The sequence below is a fragment of the Oreochromis niloticus genome, linkage group LG22 (assembly GCF_001858045.2).
Source record: "Oreochromis niloticus isolate F11D_XX linkage group LG22, O_niloticus_UMD_NMBU, whole genome shotgun sequence".
Lineage (NCBI taxonomy): Eukaryota > Metazoa > Chordata > Actinopteri > Cichliformes > Cichlidae > Oreochromis > Oreochromis niloticus.
The window spans coordinates 15,469,034-15,484,689 of NC_031985.2; the positions used below are offsets into that span (position 1 = coordinate 15,469,034).

The window sequence follows — 15,656 nt, forward strand, 5'->3', positions numbered from 1 at the left end:
CTTTCTCTTGGTCAGTATGAATTATGGATCTAAGTAATACTTTAGTGTATAATAATGCTGTTTTTCTAAATGGTAATATTCCATATAGGCAAGGTTGAAGAAGAACCGTCATAAAATCTGTATGTTTGTTGGTTACTATTAATAGGAACTTGTGTAATTGTAGAGGTCTATGGTAATACTAAAATCACAACATAAAGAGAAATAATTCAGGCGATATGAAGTTTTTCAAAAAATCTTCATTTTTTTAGCCTTGTCCTTGCATGCACAGTCCTAGTAAAATTGTTTACATTTGTTGGGTTATTAAAATGCGTAAAAGTGTTTCCTTCACTGAGCCAGAGATGTGCTTTGCCTAATAATTAAATAAATGACAAACTAATCACTTACTTATGTGTGTGAGACCTATTATCTTCCAGTGGGAGCCAACATTTTTGTTAGTGGGCAGCAAAGGTCTGCAGCCATTGTGTTTATGTGTCTGTGTGTCTTGCCTCTTAGATTAACTGGTGATTTTAAATTGGACTTGTTGACATTAGTTTGGAGTCTCTTCTGTGTTGACACTTATATTTTATCAGAGTGAGACTTCCATCTTTAATCTTCATATCTGATCATACCCAGTGCTGCTCCCCACTCCTCTTGCTTTGCATTATTGTCTAAAGGGCCTCTGTTGTTAAAATAGCAGCTAGGAAACCACAACACCCAACAAACTCAAGGCTGAGCACGAATAAAACAAATTAATCAGCTTAACAAGTGACTTTAAACATGTGTAGGCCATGATTCTTAATTTTAATAAAGCCATAGCGCAGAATTCAACTCATGAGTTATTTTATTACACTACATGTGACAGTAAACAGCAGGTATAAAAAAAATAAAGAAAACAAAGCTAACATAATAATGAAAAACAACCTTACTCGGTCCAGCATGGGTAAACACCTGAACCATTACTGCTCTGTGTCAAAATGCATTGACTTGTTGGCACAAGAGGAAAAAAAAAAAGAAGGTATAAAATACATGTTTGTATACATGACTGGTACATGATGGCAGGCTGCTAACACGCAAAGTGTCAAGGCATGAGTAAATTGTGATTTACAGTTAAAATACTGTGCGTAAAGAATTACAAAACCTCCGTCATTTCTTTCTCCAAACTCCTACATGGTAAAAAATATTCCGGCCCAAATCCTCTACAAGATAAAGTGGCTGCTGACAGCTTCAGGAAAAGAAATTGCAGTTCAAGTAGAAAAAACACACAGCACCTTAGATAAAAAACTGAATGATGAATGGAGATATACCCCTGCTATGATGTATTTCCATTACTAGTGTGCGCAACAGAAGGGGTTAATCCAAAGGCCCCATGGGTAAGTGTCTTTTTTTTTTTTTTTGTTTAAGAGTTCCCTAGCATGGTCAGCCCACAGTCAGCTCCTGATTCTGGGCCGGCCTCCAGCCGAGCTAGCCGGCTCTGCTCCAGGGCGATGGCTTCGGCTGAATGTTTGCATTTCTCTGAGCCGCACTGACAGGTGAAATATTTGCTCTTAATGTCCCAAAACCGATCTCCGTAGTCAAACCTAAGGACCAATCAGAAGACATTAGAATAGATTTCCAGATAACAGAAAGAAAAGAGGGCTCAACTAAGCAGGAAATAAATTACACACAGTTGTGTTCAATTTAGTTCACATTCACTTTTCATGGGCAAGTGTATGGTTATAGTAATTTAAGGATTTCTTTTCATAATGGAAAAACAGTGAAGCTGGAGGACGAACGCTAACTTTTTTCCATTCGATAAAAGTTAATGCGAGGGTTTCCGATGGTTAAGGGATAAATGCAACTGGCAGGATGCTGTAAACGGACCAAACTTCAGTCAGGAGATGAACTGAGATAATCCATCCACAATACGTGGTTAGTCATTAAAATACTGCTGCATGGGCTGGGCTGTAGTTACATCATAAAGTTTTAAAAACTGAGCTTTAAAATGATTAGTGTAATAAAAACCGAGGGAGGCCGACGGCGATCACTGACTGTTTTCAGGGGCTTGTTCAGATTAAATAGAACAAGTGCAAAGCATTAAAACGTATTAAAAACACAACAGCTTTAATAAACAGAGTAGTTTGGACCCGGAAGCTCATATGTGATGTGAATATGTGATGACATAGTTCATATGTCATCACTTAAAGCAGTTTCTAGTTCATGGCAGGCTTGAGCCTTGGTGGTTCCTGGGTTATTCCAAACATCCTAAGAATTTTTTCTCACCTGAGGGTGACAGAGAGATCCACTGTACTTACATACAGCACAGTTGTTTGAAAAGATGATCTTGTAACCTGCAGTTGTTTAAAAATGGCTATGACAGCCATTCCCTGCTCATGTAAATCTACAATTCTTCTTCTCAGATTATCACTGAGTTCCTTTGACTTTCCCAGCGCTCTGGGACCTACACCCACCTAAAATCACTCATGATCACTTACGAGAAGTTAATAAGCCTTGGAGTGTCAAATTTGAAAGACAGTAGAACTTTCAGCACCACTTATTAAAAGATTTATGTGAGTGTATGAATATACTTCTGATACTCTGTGGATTAGAAAAAAATAAACCTGTGCACCCAATTCTTGTTTTTCAAAGTTATTAAATATGTATGCTGTACAATCAGCCATCAAAAGCCCCAAATTACCATCACATTCACGCCCATGATGAGTGCATGTAAACTCCTGACCACAACTTTAAGGTCCAAGCAGGCACTTATGACTTCTTACCCCAGCTCCTGCCCACTGAGGATGTCTCTGGAGCTAAAGAAGGCGATGCGAGGGAATCGCAGGTCCTGATGGAGCATGAACACCCGTACTGGGATGAGGTTTGGGTCACACAGGTGGTTAATGAAGCGGCTGATGTTGCCATAATACCGGGCATCGATGCAATACACCTCCCCATCCTATACAGAAAAAAAAAGACTGTTAAGACAGTTGAGGAAATCATAGCAAACATTTATTTCTGCTATGGGCATATTTATTCATATTAAATTAGTAAATAAAATTTAAAATACTGCAGAAACAACACAATCATCAATTCAAAGTACCACGATAAAAGTATCTTCATACTTTTAGAATCAGTGTCAACACAAGAAAGGGGGTTAAACCCTAACCCTGGAAACACAAGATTAAGACTTGGTCAATTATTTACTTCATAGTTTTTGATTAATAATTATACAGTTAATAAGCTGTGTGCCGCCTCTTTCCGTTTTCCCCAAATGACGTCCACAATTTAAGAAGGTTCACCTTGTTGTCCAGGTCAAACAGGTAGGAGTCGTCCTCTCTAACATCTGCTTCTGCATCCGAGATCAGCTCTCCAACATATCTGTGCAGAAACAGGAAGGTAAGCTCCATTTTTTTAACCTCTAGCTTTTCACATAAAAGCAGCCTAGTGTGTGCCAGCAGAGGGTTTTTTTCTCTTACTCGCAGATGAAGCTTCCCTGTGGAATGTCCTGCAGAGCTCGAACTCCCCAGCCCATTTTCTCTGTCCTGTACAGCTGCAAACGAACTCTGAGGAGGAAAGAGGAAAAAATAGGGTTAAGAGTGAAGTATCAAGCAGACACTCATCAACCGGGGGGGAAAAAAAGCCAGTGATGGCTATTTGCAACACATGGCTGCCTCTGCACTGTTAATCATCTGTGACTGACTCAGCTGCAGAGTGATTAATAATTATTGCTTTACCATTGCTGCCCTCAGCAAGATGTAGAAAGATGGTCAGCAGGTTGTTGTTTACTGCACAAGAGAAGAAGCATTTTTCCCCCCCAACCAAAACTTTAGCAGTTGATTTTATTTGTTAGAAATCTTTTCAGATGATATGAGGTTAAGATTATTCGCTGTCGGTTTGTAGTCTGACGTGTAATCTGACTGTGATTTATGCATTTATTTAACTGCTGACACTCACTTGATCCCTGCCTGGACCACCCTGTTCTTGCACGTTCGATAGCAAGAGCAAGCCATGTTGCATTCGAAAATTAGTGGAGGCTCTATTTTGTTGAACTCCTGAAGCAGCCGTTGATCCTTATAACAGCAAAAGAGGTGAAAAAAATGATAGAATAAGAATAACTCAACCAGTTTAACTTGATATGAAATCCGCTGCTAATGATTATGTCGGTATTTTTTCCCCCAGACAGTTTTTTACCTTGTCATACCAGCAGCGGATGCTGAGCTGTCCACAGAGGCAGTTGCTAGACGAGCAGTCGTCAGTGCAGCTACAGTGCTGAAGGGGGAGAAAAAAAAAAACGAGGAAAAATGAAGAATACATTTTTCAAAATAAAAGTTCTGTTGTGTGGAGACACAATGAAGTTACCTGTAAGTGTGTGATATTACGGTCTATGTTCATTGCTGAAGTTTCACAGTTTTCTGAAACGTATTTGTAATCCGATGGACAGCCTTCATCATCCACCGCATTCACGCAGGGGATTGGTACGTTCTCATAGCCCTGTGCGATGTCACTGACACACAAAGCACAAAGCTTAATCTGCATGTTTCCCCACTGATCAACCATGGGAATTCCTCTTGACTTAATTATAAATCACATCATCTAGCATACACGATGCACTCATGGCTCTTGATACCAAAAATAAAAGGGTTTTGGGGCGTGAGCCTGGAATCGAGCTGCCAGATAAATGGTGGGTGTGCCCAGCATACACTTAAGTACACACCGTGATAGGTTTCAACTTACGCAGCTTAAGGTATTAACCCTTTAACCCTGGTCACTACAATGGACAGCTATTCAACGGCTGTTTTCTTGTATTTGTGTCAGTGTTGATGGTGTACTTGCACATAAACCACAACATTGGACACTGATGTGTCAGTTGATACCCTGCCACCCACTGGTCAGCCAGTGGACGTGTAAGTGGACATGTAAAAAACTATTTGAAAAGTACATGTTTAAAAAAATGAAGTTCAAAAATCTTTTTTACATGCCTAAAGAGGAATAAAACTACTTAAGAAAAAAATCTTGATTGAGTTTGTCATAATTCATGCATGAAAAGGTTAAATAGAATTCTCAAAGTCTCATCTATTAAAAATATATTGCAACATACAGAACCAATGTGACAACATACCTCATTATGCAATCTGAGTCATGTATTTTTATTTAGGGGCAGACTTAAGGAGGGATTTTTTTTTTCATGATTCTGTTTAAAATTTTAGAAAACCAAATACAAGTGGACCTTTTATCGCTGTATTTGGGGTTCCACTTCTTTTCAGTACAAAATACTTGCTCTTACATCCATCTTGGCAAGAAATTGTATCCTTGAATTTGCACTGCTGATTATTTTCATGTAAACAACACATTATCGTGCCAAAACACCTACCTGCAGATGATTCTTTCCGTCCGAAGCATGCGATTGGTTATTCCCCTTCGCAGTTTCCTGTTGATTTGGAGTGACACCCACACTGGCGTGTCAGCCCGCGCCAAGGTAAGAGGTGTGTCTCCCTCCCTGTTCATGATGTCTATATCTGCACCTCTGGACAGGAACAACCTGCACAAAGAAAACAGAGAAAACAAGTTCATGTCCAGAAAACTGTAGCAAAATGTCTTCAACTTCCTTAAACGTCTGGATGGATAAAAGCAGATCTATATAAACTCACGTAACACATTCCAAGTAGCCCTCTCTGGCAGCGATGTGGAGTGGTGTGTCTCCGTGTACGTTAACAGAGGAGAGGGAGCAGCCGGCGTTCAACACCAGCTCTGCTATATCCACATTTCCTGCATATGCCGCCCAGTGGAGACACACATTCAGCTCCTGATGGGAAAGACGCGACTGTTTAAAGTAAAAACCTGAAATATGTTCATACAACAGCATCCATGTGGTCTCTCACACCAATGAGCTAGGAAATTGTTTAACCACTTCATAATGCTTAAACATGTTTCCATTATCTAAGCTGTGGATGCACTCCTCCCTCCAAAGTCCTAATCTGAATTTAGGAAAATCCAATAACATTTAATATGGCTTAAAAGTGAGGGTAATGTCTAAAATTTGCATTCTTGCTAAAGCCCAGCAGGGAGCGACTCCACCTGCTTGCACAAAGAAGTTGTATCGTGCACTTTTGCAGAGTTTATGGTAGAAATCTACCTTATCATTGATGGTGACGTCAGCTCCTCTGTTCAGCAGCGCTTTGATCACATCGACGTGTTTGTGCTCTGCAGCCCAGATGATCGGCGTCCAGCCCCCGCTGTCCTGAAACAAGCCCACAGGAAGAGTCGGGAGTGGACGACAGAGCGGATCATATGCCATGTAGAACAGGGGTGCCCAATCCTAGTCCTCGAGAGCTCCTGTCCTGCAGCTTTTAGATGCATCCCTATTCCAACACAGCTGAATCAAATGGTTTGATGACCTCTTCAGCATGCCATCAAGTTTGGCAAAGGCCTGATAACAAGACATTCATTTGATTCAGGTGTGTTGGAACAAGGATGAATCTAAAAGCTGCAGGAAAGTAGCTCTCGAGGACTAGGATTGGGCACCCCTGATGTAGAAGGTTGGTGGTTCAATCTCTGGCTATTTTACAAAGTCTAATCAAATCAATTCCTTGTCAGGAAAAGGCTGAAATTTTCATTGAATAGGGAGAAAGTAAGTGATGGGAGACAAAAATGCTATCTTTCTCCTTTAAAATAGACATCCAGGATCTTGCTTTACCTGTGCATTCACATCAACCTGCCCAGTCTCCAGAAGCATGTTGACGATCTCAAGGTTTCCTAGCTTGGCGGCATGGTGGAGGCCAGTATATCCATCCTCCTCCTGATGAACAATGATATAAAAAAATTAATTAATTTATTTTAAAAAATCCATATCGAGCAAACCTCTTATGGTTCAGTTATTTTTTTTGGAGACACTTACAATGTGATAGACACAGGCGCCGTTCTGGACCAGGTAGCGAGCCACCTCAACGTGATTGTTGATGATAGCCTCCAACAGAGGAGTCCTCAGGTCCTTGTCCTGGGCATCGACTTGAGCACCAGCCTGTCGGTGTGGAATCAAGTGTAATATTTAAATGAAATACTTTAATTTCGGCACATCCTAAATGCAATGATGTGTGCCCACTTGCATTTTTAAATGGTTAATTGTTTGTGAAAATGCAGAGCTGAAAGGATCAGATGCAAACAGCATCATAAAATAAAAAAGGCTGTTCAATGCAAGAGTTATCTTTATGTTCTGGGCCATTAATCAGAAAAAGCAACCATCTCTATGACTCATCTGGGATTCTTAAAAAGCATGCCAGATTTTTCTTTCCATTACTAAACTATTAAAAGATTAAATTGAATAAAGATAAAGCCAAAAAATGGCAAACTAATTTTGAAATTTCAAAAGTAAGCTCTATTTGCAGCCTCATAGAAAACGAGTAAACTCACATCCACAGATGAAAGAAGCAAAGACAAGTTTAACCAGGCGATTAATTTCCCACCTGTATCAGCATGTAGCAGACTTCCAGCAGACCTCTCTGAGCTGCAGCGTGAAGAGCGGAGCGCCTGTTCTGAGAGTCCGGCTGGTACGTTGGATCGATACCTTCCACTGGGACACACACACACACATTTAATAGATAATTAGTGGTCACATGTTTGCTTTCTTTTCACTCTGAAGATTTCAGGGCAATAGTTTACATGTGATGTGATGTAGTAACAGCCCTTCTGTGCCTATTTATTTTCTTTAGTGTGGAATTTAAACTGATTGTAAGCTGAATATATAATGAACTCTATCATGATGAATACCTATTAAAAGAACAGGCAACAACCATTTTTGTCAAAGTATACAAGTCGAAAAGAGCACAGTGGAAGTGCTGCAGTTTTCGCCACTCACTGAGCATGAGCAGGACTCTCTGCACCTCTCCTTGCTTGGCGGCAGGGTAGAGCTGACGAGGGTGGAACCTCAGTTTCTTCCTCCTGGCGAATCAAAAGCAGTAATTTACCAATTTGGCCTCAAAACAACCAGCGATTTAGTTTTTCAGAGAAAGCCATTTGTAATTAGCCACTTTCATGGAAGATTTTGAGCAAACAGCGATGGTAGATGTTTATGCCTGCATTTACAGCAATGTGTCATTTTTCTGTGCAAGTTTAAAGCAGTTTTCACACACTCTACAGCCCTGAACACTGATGTGTGAACAGAGTGGTGCATTTATCGTTAGCAAATACAACATTTGAGTTTGCACCTCTGTGGAATAAAGCCCAACCTCAAGTTCACATGTGAAAACAGATTAAGAGATTTCAGAAGATGACAGGGATGCTCTGCTTGGGGAAAAATATAAAAAGAGAGCTGTGTGTACATTTTAAGGAAACAAATGAGGCTTAAAAGCTGAAACTAAACCTGTTTCAGCCTGGTATTCAGCTCTTTAACCAGATGGAGCTGAAAATAATTCAACTTAAATCAAGTCTCCAACCTCTCTGTGTCCTGTGTGAGAATGGCTTTCTGCAGCGCCGCCCTACTGGGCCCAGGTGGAAGTGCGCTTGGGCTGACTGGCTTCCCATTTGGCATGCAGAGCGAAGGTCCTACGCTGTCCACGCCCTCCTCTGCGGGGGGGACAGTGGTTGCAGTTGCAGCTGAGGCTACAGGTTGAGGAGGCTGCTGCTGCTCTACTGCAGGTGTTACCAAGCCGTGACTACGCATACGAGCACTGAAGAGACAGAAAAGGATGGAAGCACAAAAAGAAAGAAAACCCCACATTTTAAATTCTGACATTTCCCATGTCATTTAGCCTTACCTGACAGGTCTTTCGGGCATCTTCCCATCCTTCATCCCACCTGTGGAGGCTGTGAGAGAGGGTCCCGTGGGGACAGATGGTGGCAGAGACGGTGTGGTGGTGGAGGAAGCCGACATGGTGACGACCGTAGTTGCGGAGGCCGTGCTGAACGAGGGGATAGTGACCTCCTGCGCCTCGGAGGCATCTTCGCCACAATGGGGACAGAAAAGCATGCCTCCGCCATTTGCTCTGCTGCGCCCGCCACCCAGCACCGTCACACACCCCCGGTGGAAACGGTGAGCTATGCGCTGGTCCGGGCAGCACTCTAGAAATGTGCCCTGAAAGAGGAGCATAAAGCAGAAGAATAAAACCAGATATGTGAAAAAAAAAAAAAGATTTAATGGATGAAGAAAGATATCAAATAGGTTAAACAAGTCTACTGCACAGAATATAGTGAGGCAGATAAAGAAAAGCATAAACAAGAAGAGAGAAGGGAGAAAAAGAGGACAAAGACCATCATCAGAGAGGATATACAGGAGAACTGAGAAGGAGAAATAAGAACTAAGGAAATATCTAAAGTCTAAAGTTCTAAAACTCTACAGGAACAAACTTAAACCACATTCTCGCAGGTTGTTGTGTAAGAAGATACCAAAACCACATTCAACAGACACTCTAGAGTCTTCAAATATGAAAGCAGGTGGTTTTAACACTTACCGCTATACAGAAATATCCACAGCCAGGACAGCAGTGGTGTTTAACCATGTGTGAGCGATGGACATCACAAAGCACCATCAGGGGAACCCGACTGGACGGCCTCATGGTCTCCCCCTTAATAGTCCGACTGGTGCAAGCTCGCAGCTGACAAACACAACAGGAGAGAAAAAATGAACTTAAATGAACTCCAGGATTTCTGAAACCTTTACTGAGTTAGATTAAATATTTTTAAGATGTTATTGCCATAAAAAAATGACATCTACTGCATTTTACAGAGTTTTACAGGCAGAGAAAGAGAGAGAAAAAAACTGTATGAACAATTATTAGGTCATATTGTTTGCACTTCCCAGCTGTATAATAATAATAACTGCTAAAGAGAAAGTAATGTCTGAGCTGGATCCAGATGAAAGGCATATATTTGATCCTCCAAATTTTCCCCACATCAAAGTTACCCTTGATCTTAAATCCAGCTTTCATCGGCTTTTCTTTTACCCCTACACACACAACGCGTGCATTTTCAGCACTGTCCTTGTACACAGCTCTATTGATTTATATCTCGCACTGCCATCATAGTGTACATAGGTTTGAGTTTTATACATTCCCTGAAATGCTCAGATTTTTTCTTAATTCTTGTTTATACTAAGGTGAGAGAGAAAGAGCCGTTTGATTCTCCTGAATGCATCTGTACATGTAGTAAACTGAGAATTAATCTTCCAATTTTGAATACTTTACCTCACACAGAGCTAAAAATCAATTAATACTGTATGTTATAAAACGAAAAGTAACCACCTGCAGGGTAAACACAGAGAGCAAACACAGGGACAAACCTCTCCATCAATGCTCTCAGTGGCCATGCATTGTCTGCTGACGCGGTGGCTGGTGCTGTCCACCCGAGGAGCCTCCATCCTGCAGCTGCACAGGGGGAGCTCTTCCAGCCGCTCCGTGTCTCCTGCATCGCTTCCATCTGCAAAAGTGGAGGGGCAGGGTTTGACTTGTGATTTAACAGTTAACATTAAAGTCATCTAAACCTCAACTGTTACAGAAGACAATACTTAGGTTTGAAAAATATAATTGGGCGATTTTGGTGTTATTCAATATAAATCTTTTTTTTTTTTTTTAAAGTAAATGAATTCCACCCTGTTAACTAACTGTTCTACCGCTCTAATTGAACTGCTCAGTACAACCAAAGCAGTAGATTGCATCACTAAAGGTAAACACCACTTTATTGCCACGGTATAATATACTTTAGAGCAACATATCCATCTTACACCTACCAGGATGAGGAGAAAGTGTCAGACTGTCAGCAGCAGCAATGTCCAGAGCACCCAAGGGAACCTCTGTGTACTCTGCAGACCTTCCTGCTGAGGGCAAACCAAACAAAAAAACTGTAAGCACTAAAAGGAACTGGAACGTGATGCTCTTCACTCATGCTACACAGCTTTTAATGCTTTACAACACTGAAATTTTAAAAGCCACTTAGGCCTTTTCTCACAGATCTATGCATTATCTGACAGCTGTCTTAGATAATTTCTATGATCTTTTTAACTTTTCCCTTAATGCCAATGTGTCACAAATATGCAACACAAAATGTTTCTCTGGCTTCTTGCTTCATGTTCTTCATGCTTCATTTCCACTAATTGACAGGTTGGTGGTTTGTGTCACAACTTTTTCAGTATGCAAATGTCCTTGGGCAAGATACTGACTCTAAATCCTTCCACATGCATGCATCGATGTGTATTATAAAGGACTGAAGACCTCTATGCATATAAAAGTGATGTATGAATGTGTGCGGTGCATTGTTTTTAATTGTGAATAATTTGCTTTTTTTAAGAGCCTGGATTTTTCAAAATCTTCTGAAAAAAAAAAATCATTCTTTTTGCAAGGAACGTGTTTCAGGTTACCAATCTCTTTGACAGATGAGTGTGGTTCAGAAAGTAGGAAGTAGATGACATCACTCACCTCCCTCCGTCTCCACGACGTCAGCCGCGTTTCTCTCTTTGTCCTGATCGGACAGTGGCCACGAAGACTCCTCGCTCTCTCTGACCACTCTCTGTGTTTTAGACTCTGAACTCTGCAAATAAAAAATAAATAAAAAATAAACATCTGAATATAAAAATATAACATTTGTGAAATAGTGTGGTTTTTAAGTAGTGGCTGATTATTTTAAAAGTCCAACCAAAGTTTGAATTTTTGAGGTTGTTAAAGTTTCAAGCTAAAAGACTCCAGTTTATACGAAGAGCAGCCAATCAGAAGAAAGCTAACTTAAAGGGAGATAAAACACCTTGCTGGTAGATATAATGAAGAGCTGCATCCATGGATTCTCTTATAGTGTGCAAAATGACTTTTATAGAGTCCAAGAACAAATATATGGGATTGAAAATAAGCACAAAACGTCTACCTTAAAAGTACAAATTCCTCGGTTTACTGACAAGACAGCAACTTTAAACTTGAAGTGTCTTAGTCTAATGACACATAATGAGTGTGTCAGCATCTTCGTGGTCCAACTCCTTAATAATGATCCCGCTGCAACTTACTGATGGCTTATTTGAGCTAAAGACATTTGTCACGACATGTGGATAACCCTGCATATCTAGAGTACATGCATGGCCATGCTGGCTAGAGTCACGTGTACAGGTGTAAACAGAGTAATAAAACAGGAAGTTAATAGAAAAATGAGGAAAGGAGTATTTAACAAGAAAGCAAATATCAAGCCAATAAGCTACTCACGTGATCTGAGGTGTTTACTGGCCTCTCTGTGTCTTTAGCTTGCTGTCTTGTTTCTCCTTCACCATCTTCAAACTGTAAAGCACAAAAAAAGCTTAGTTTACTTTAGCTTAAAGTTCAGGTGATAAACACACTGTAGCAGTGTAATGTGGGTTTACATTTGATGGCTTCAAACCTTTTCAGAATCTCGCCTGGACGGACTAGAAATCTGAATTCTTTCGCCTACTTCTTCCTCGGACTTCCCCACAGAGCTGATGCTCTTTCCGGGTGCAGTTTCAGACTCTGCTTTTTTATGGAATGACCTTCCTTCCTGAAAGTAGGATGAGAGACAGATATAAAAGGGACCACAAACAACTGTTATTAAAACATCTGCAAAAAACCCCCAAAACAAGTGTCTCACCTCATTATGAGCGTTATCGGAAACATTTTCAGATCTCTCAGGTGTGCCGTCTGATAAAGGATCCAGCCTCCTCCTCTTTGCAACTTTAGAGGCAAAACAACGTGATGCAAACCATGACAAGGCTTAGTTTTAAAGTAAAGCAGTAGTTAATGCTCATTTAACTCTTTTACTGTGAGTTTAGACCTACTGACCAGGTTCAGAGTGAGAAGAAAGACTGGCTGAAGATCCTGAAGGAGTCACAGATGCAACAGGTGTCTCAATTTGACTGATCTGAGGAACAAAATTAGTCAAGCGTGTTTGTGGGTATATTAATGTCATTTTAAATGCAATTTAAGACCAAACTTGTGATGGAAGCAGAAACCGAAAGAACAAATATCCTTTTGATCCTTTCCAAGTTTAGGAACACTGTCCAGATATGCCTATCAATCTGGAAAGGAACAAAAATATCATTGTTTTCCTAAATGATATCCAATTTCCCCAAGTTTTAAACCCTGTTCGACACACAGCAGGGATTTCTCCACAGGCATTTAAATTCTTGACAGCTTTAGGTCATTTTGAAAGGTTTAAAGCAATTTTTAAAACACAATAATTTAAAATAAGCACCTTTAACAACTGGTAGAAATCTAGATAATAAATCATGAAAACCCATATATTTACCAAATATGATTGATACCAAACAGGAGTAGCTCCTCTCTCACCTGCCCTGGTGGAGGCCTGTTCATCGTCTTTCGCGCCCGATGGATCTTGGGTGGTGCAGGGGAGACAGATGGAGAAGAAGCAGCTGTTGTAGAGGAAGAAGAGGAGGATGATGGAGGACCAGGCGGAAGGACAGATTTACTGCTACCAGGCCCTGAAACGCTCATCTTTGCTCGGCCAGGAGACAATGTCGAAGATGTGGAAGGAGACGACGACAATGACGAAGAGGTCGTCGAAAGAAGGGAATTTGCTGTGTGACCTGACAAATTAAAGCAAAAGGGATTATCTCCTCAGTTTGTAAACTAAGTCTGATTAAATCAACGAAATCAACTCAGAATTTCGACAGCAGCTAATGCAATCTGAGCTCACCTGCAGCAGCAGGTTTGTTCTGGGGGGAGGCGGCAGGGGACCATTGTTCTCCTTCCTCTCTGACTGTGGAAGCATCCTTCTCGGGCTGCTGGGACGACAACAGTGATGACATAACACCCATGGGCTCCGTCTTGGTGGCAGCAGCAGATGAGGTGAAGGCTGCATTATCTGAGGAATATCCGGAGTGCAAGAATTTTAAAGTTTATCAAGGAGAAATAATTTCTTGGGCATAATGCTACAATCTGCCGCTTGATGGTAGTGCAATGATGTGCAGCATGTCATAAAGCTCAAAACATCTCAGTCTGATTTCTTTAATATGACAATTCACTGTACTCATATGAGATCAAATGGCATTCACAGGTCATTTAATTGCAAACCAATGCAATGTCTTTCAATATATTTCAAATATTAACATTATCTGCATAAACCAGCTGGTGAATTACCTTCCTTTGTTTGACTTGACCCAGCTAATGACTCCTCTGATGTTTTTGACTCGTCATTTTCATGGTGCTCCTGGTGGACAAAACAAGAAACAAGTGAAACGAGTAAAACTGATAACAGAACAGGCTCTTATTTTAATGATTTAATGAAATGATTGCAGTTCAACCAATCATTGGTAGAATAAATACACAAAGAAATTATATTGTATATTTGCATGCATGCAAAATATACAGTTGCTTGAAAAAGTATTGGCCCCCTTCCTTTATTTTTGTATGTCTGTCACACTTAAATGTTTCAGATCAAACAAATTTAATAATAAGACAAAGATAACACGAGCAAACACAAAATGCAGTTTCTAAATGAAGCTGTTTGTTATTAAGGGAAAAAAAAATCAAAACCCAAATGGCCCTGTGTGAAAAAGGTATTGGCCCCTAAACCTAATAACTCCTTGTAGCGCTGTGGAGGAATTTTAGCCCACTCAGCTTTGCAGAATTGTTGTAATTCAGCCACAATGGAGGGTTTTCGAGCATGAACCGCCTTTTTAATGTCTTGCCACAACAGCTCAATTGGATTCAGCTACAGGACTTTGACAGCCTTTTTCACACCAGTGTACATGTAAAAGCATGCACTCTAGAGGTCTAAATGTGGATCCACTACACTCATTGTATCTCTGGCCTGGTAATATTTTTGGGCCTAGCAAGTTCTCTTGATAGAAACGCTTCCTACTGACAAATAACACAGGACCTCAACCAGGGGCAGCAGGACAAGGATATGAGGATACTGTGAGCATCATTCTCAAAAGTGTTGTGTCTGTTCATTTGACAGTACAATCAAAACTGTCACTAATGTCATTCTAAAGTTATTTTAGGTAAAAAAATAAAACCCACTACTTTCGGCCTTCACATCTCCAAAATAAACCCGTCGGCCAATAGGTGAAAATTTCTTTCATGTTACATCAACTGCCGCCATGAGTCAGTAATTCCATTCATGCTTTTTACACGACCCAAGAAAAACCCCTTACTCCAACAGTACACCAAAAAGAAACGTGAATTTAAAACGGGATTTTAAACTCCGACTGCTTAAAATCCTAATTTCTTTTCCTGTGAATTTCTCGTTGGTGCAGCATTTACTTTAAAAAAAAAGCTCCTAACTAGCAACTACGAATAAAAACATATCCTAAAAAACAGATCGAGGTGCAATACTTGCTATACAGAGGATTGCTACAAAGGTTACTGGTCAACAAATACAAAACAGCAGCAAAACATCATCTGGATAAGAGTAACCCTGCAGGTAACACAAAACTGTTACAGGCTAACACTGCTAGCAGTGCAGCCTAGGTTACAATAAAAAAAGCTATTATAATCGACATGCAAAGTCAAGAGGAGCTTGGCAGTATGCAGTATCGGTAAACTGGGGAGTTTAAAGGTAGACGAATAGACGTAAATTCCTTTAGCATGCAGTTTTCAGCTGCAGTACGTTAGCTACCTTTGTCGTTGTCTCAGATGCCGACATGTTTCCCAGTGACCGTCAACGTATGTGAGCGTGCTGCGTCACGGCCGGAGCCCCGCCCCCTCGATGGATGGTGGGAGGGGGGTGGTGCCCATAAATTTTTTTAAAACTCGCTGATC

At 40.7% G+C, this 15,656-nt stretch overlaps 1 protein-coding gene across 3 annotated transcripts; it reads right to left on the minus strand.

Moving 5' to 3' along the window:
• Positions 1-802: 802 nt before the first annotated feature.
• ehmt2 (euchromatic histone-lysine N-methyltransferase 2) lies at positions 803-15,630 on the minus strand. Of its 3 annotated transcripts, none has more exons than XM_005452703.3 (28): positions 15,514-15,630; positions 14,031-14,100; positions 13,588-13,755; positions 13,221-13,477; positions 12,714-12,792; positions 12,523-12,605; positions 12,298-12,432; positions 12,126-12,197; positions 11,358-11,469; positions 10,673-10,756; positions 10,226-10,362; positions 9,399-9,542; positions 8,706-9,022; positions 8,385-8,618; positions 7,808-7,890; positions 7,416-7,522; positions 6,851-6,973; positions 6,650-6,751; positions 6,089-6,193; positions 5,604-5,776; positions 5,327-5,494; positions 4,315-4,459; positions 4,147-4,224; positions 3,910-4,025; positions 3,432-3,518; positions 3,255-3,333; positions 2,736-2,911; positions 803-1,556 (listed from the first exon to the last, which is right to left on the minus strand). In XM_005452703.3, the coding sequence occupies exons 1-28, from the start codon at positions 15,538-15,540 to the stop codon at positions 1,376-1,378; spliced, it is 3,642 nt and encodes a 1,213-aa protein (XP_005452760.1). In that variant the 5' UTR covers positions 15,541-15,630; the 3' UTR covers positions 803-1,375. The 3 variants fall into 3 exon arrangements, with proteins under 3 accessions (XP_005452760.1, XP_005452761.1, XP_005452759.1); XM_005452704.3 differs by having other exon boundaries at positions 5,604-5,758; positions 10,673-10,759; XM_005452702.3 differs by having other exon boundaries at positions 10,673-10,759.
• Between the last annotated feature and the right edge of the window lie 26 nt (positions 15,631-15,656).

Coding starts and splice junctions, on each gene's coding strand:
- ehmt2 (XM_005452702.3), bottom strand. CDS start 15,540: ATGTCGGCATCTGAGACAACGACAAAG. Junction 12,198..12,297: donor CCAGGCGAGATTCTGAAAAG/GTTTGAAGCCAT, acceptor TGTGCTTTACAG/TTTGAAGATGGTGAAGGAGA. Junction 4,460..5,326: donor ACGGAAAGAATCATCTGCAG/GTAGGTGTTTTG, acceptor TTTGTGTGTCAG/TGACATCGCACAGGGCTATG.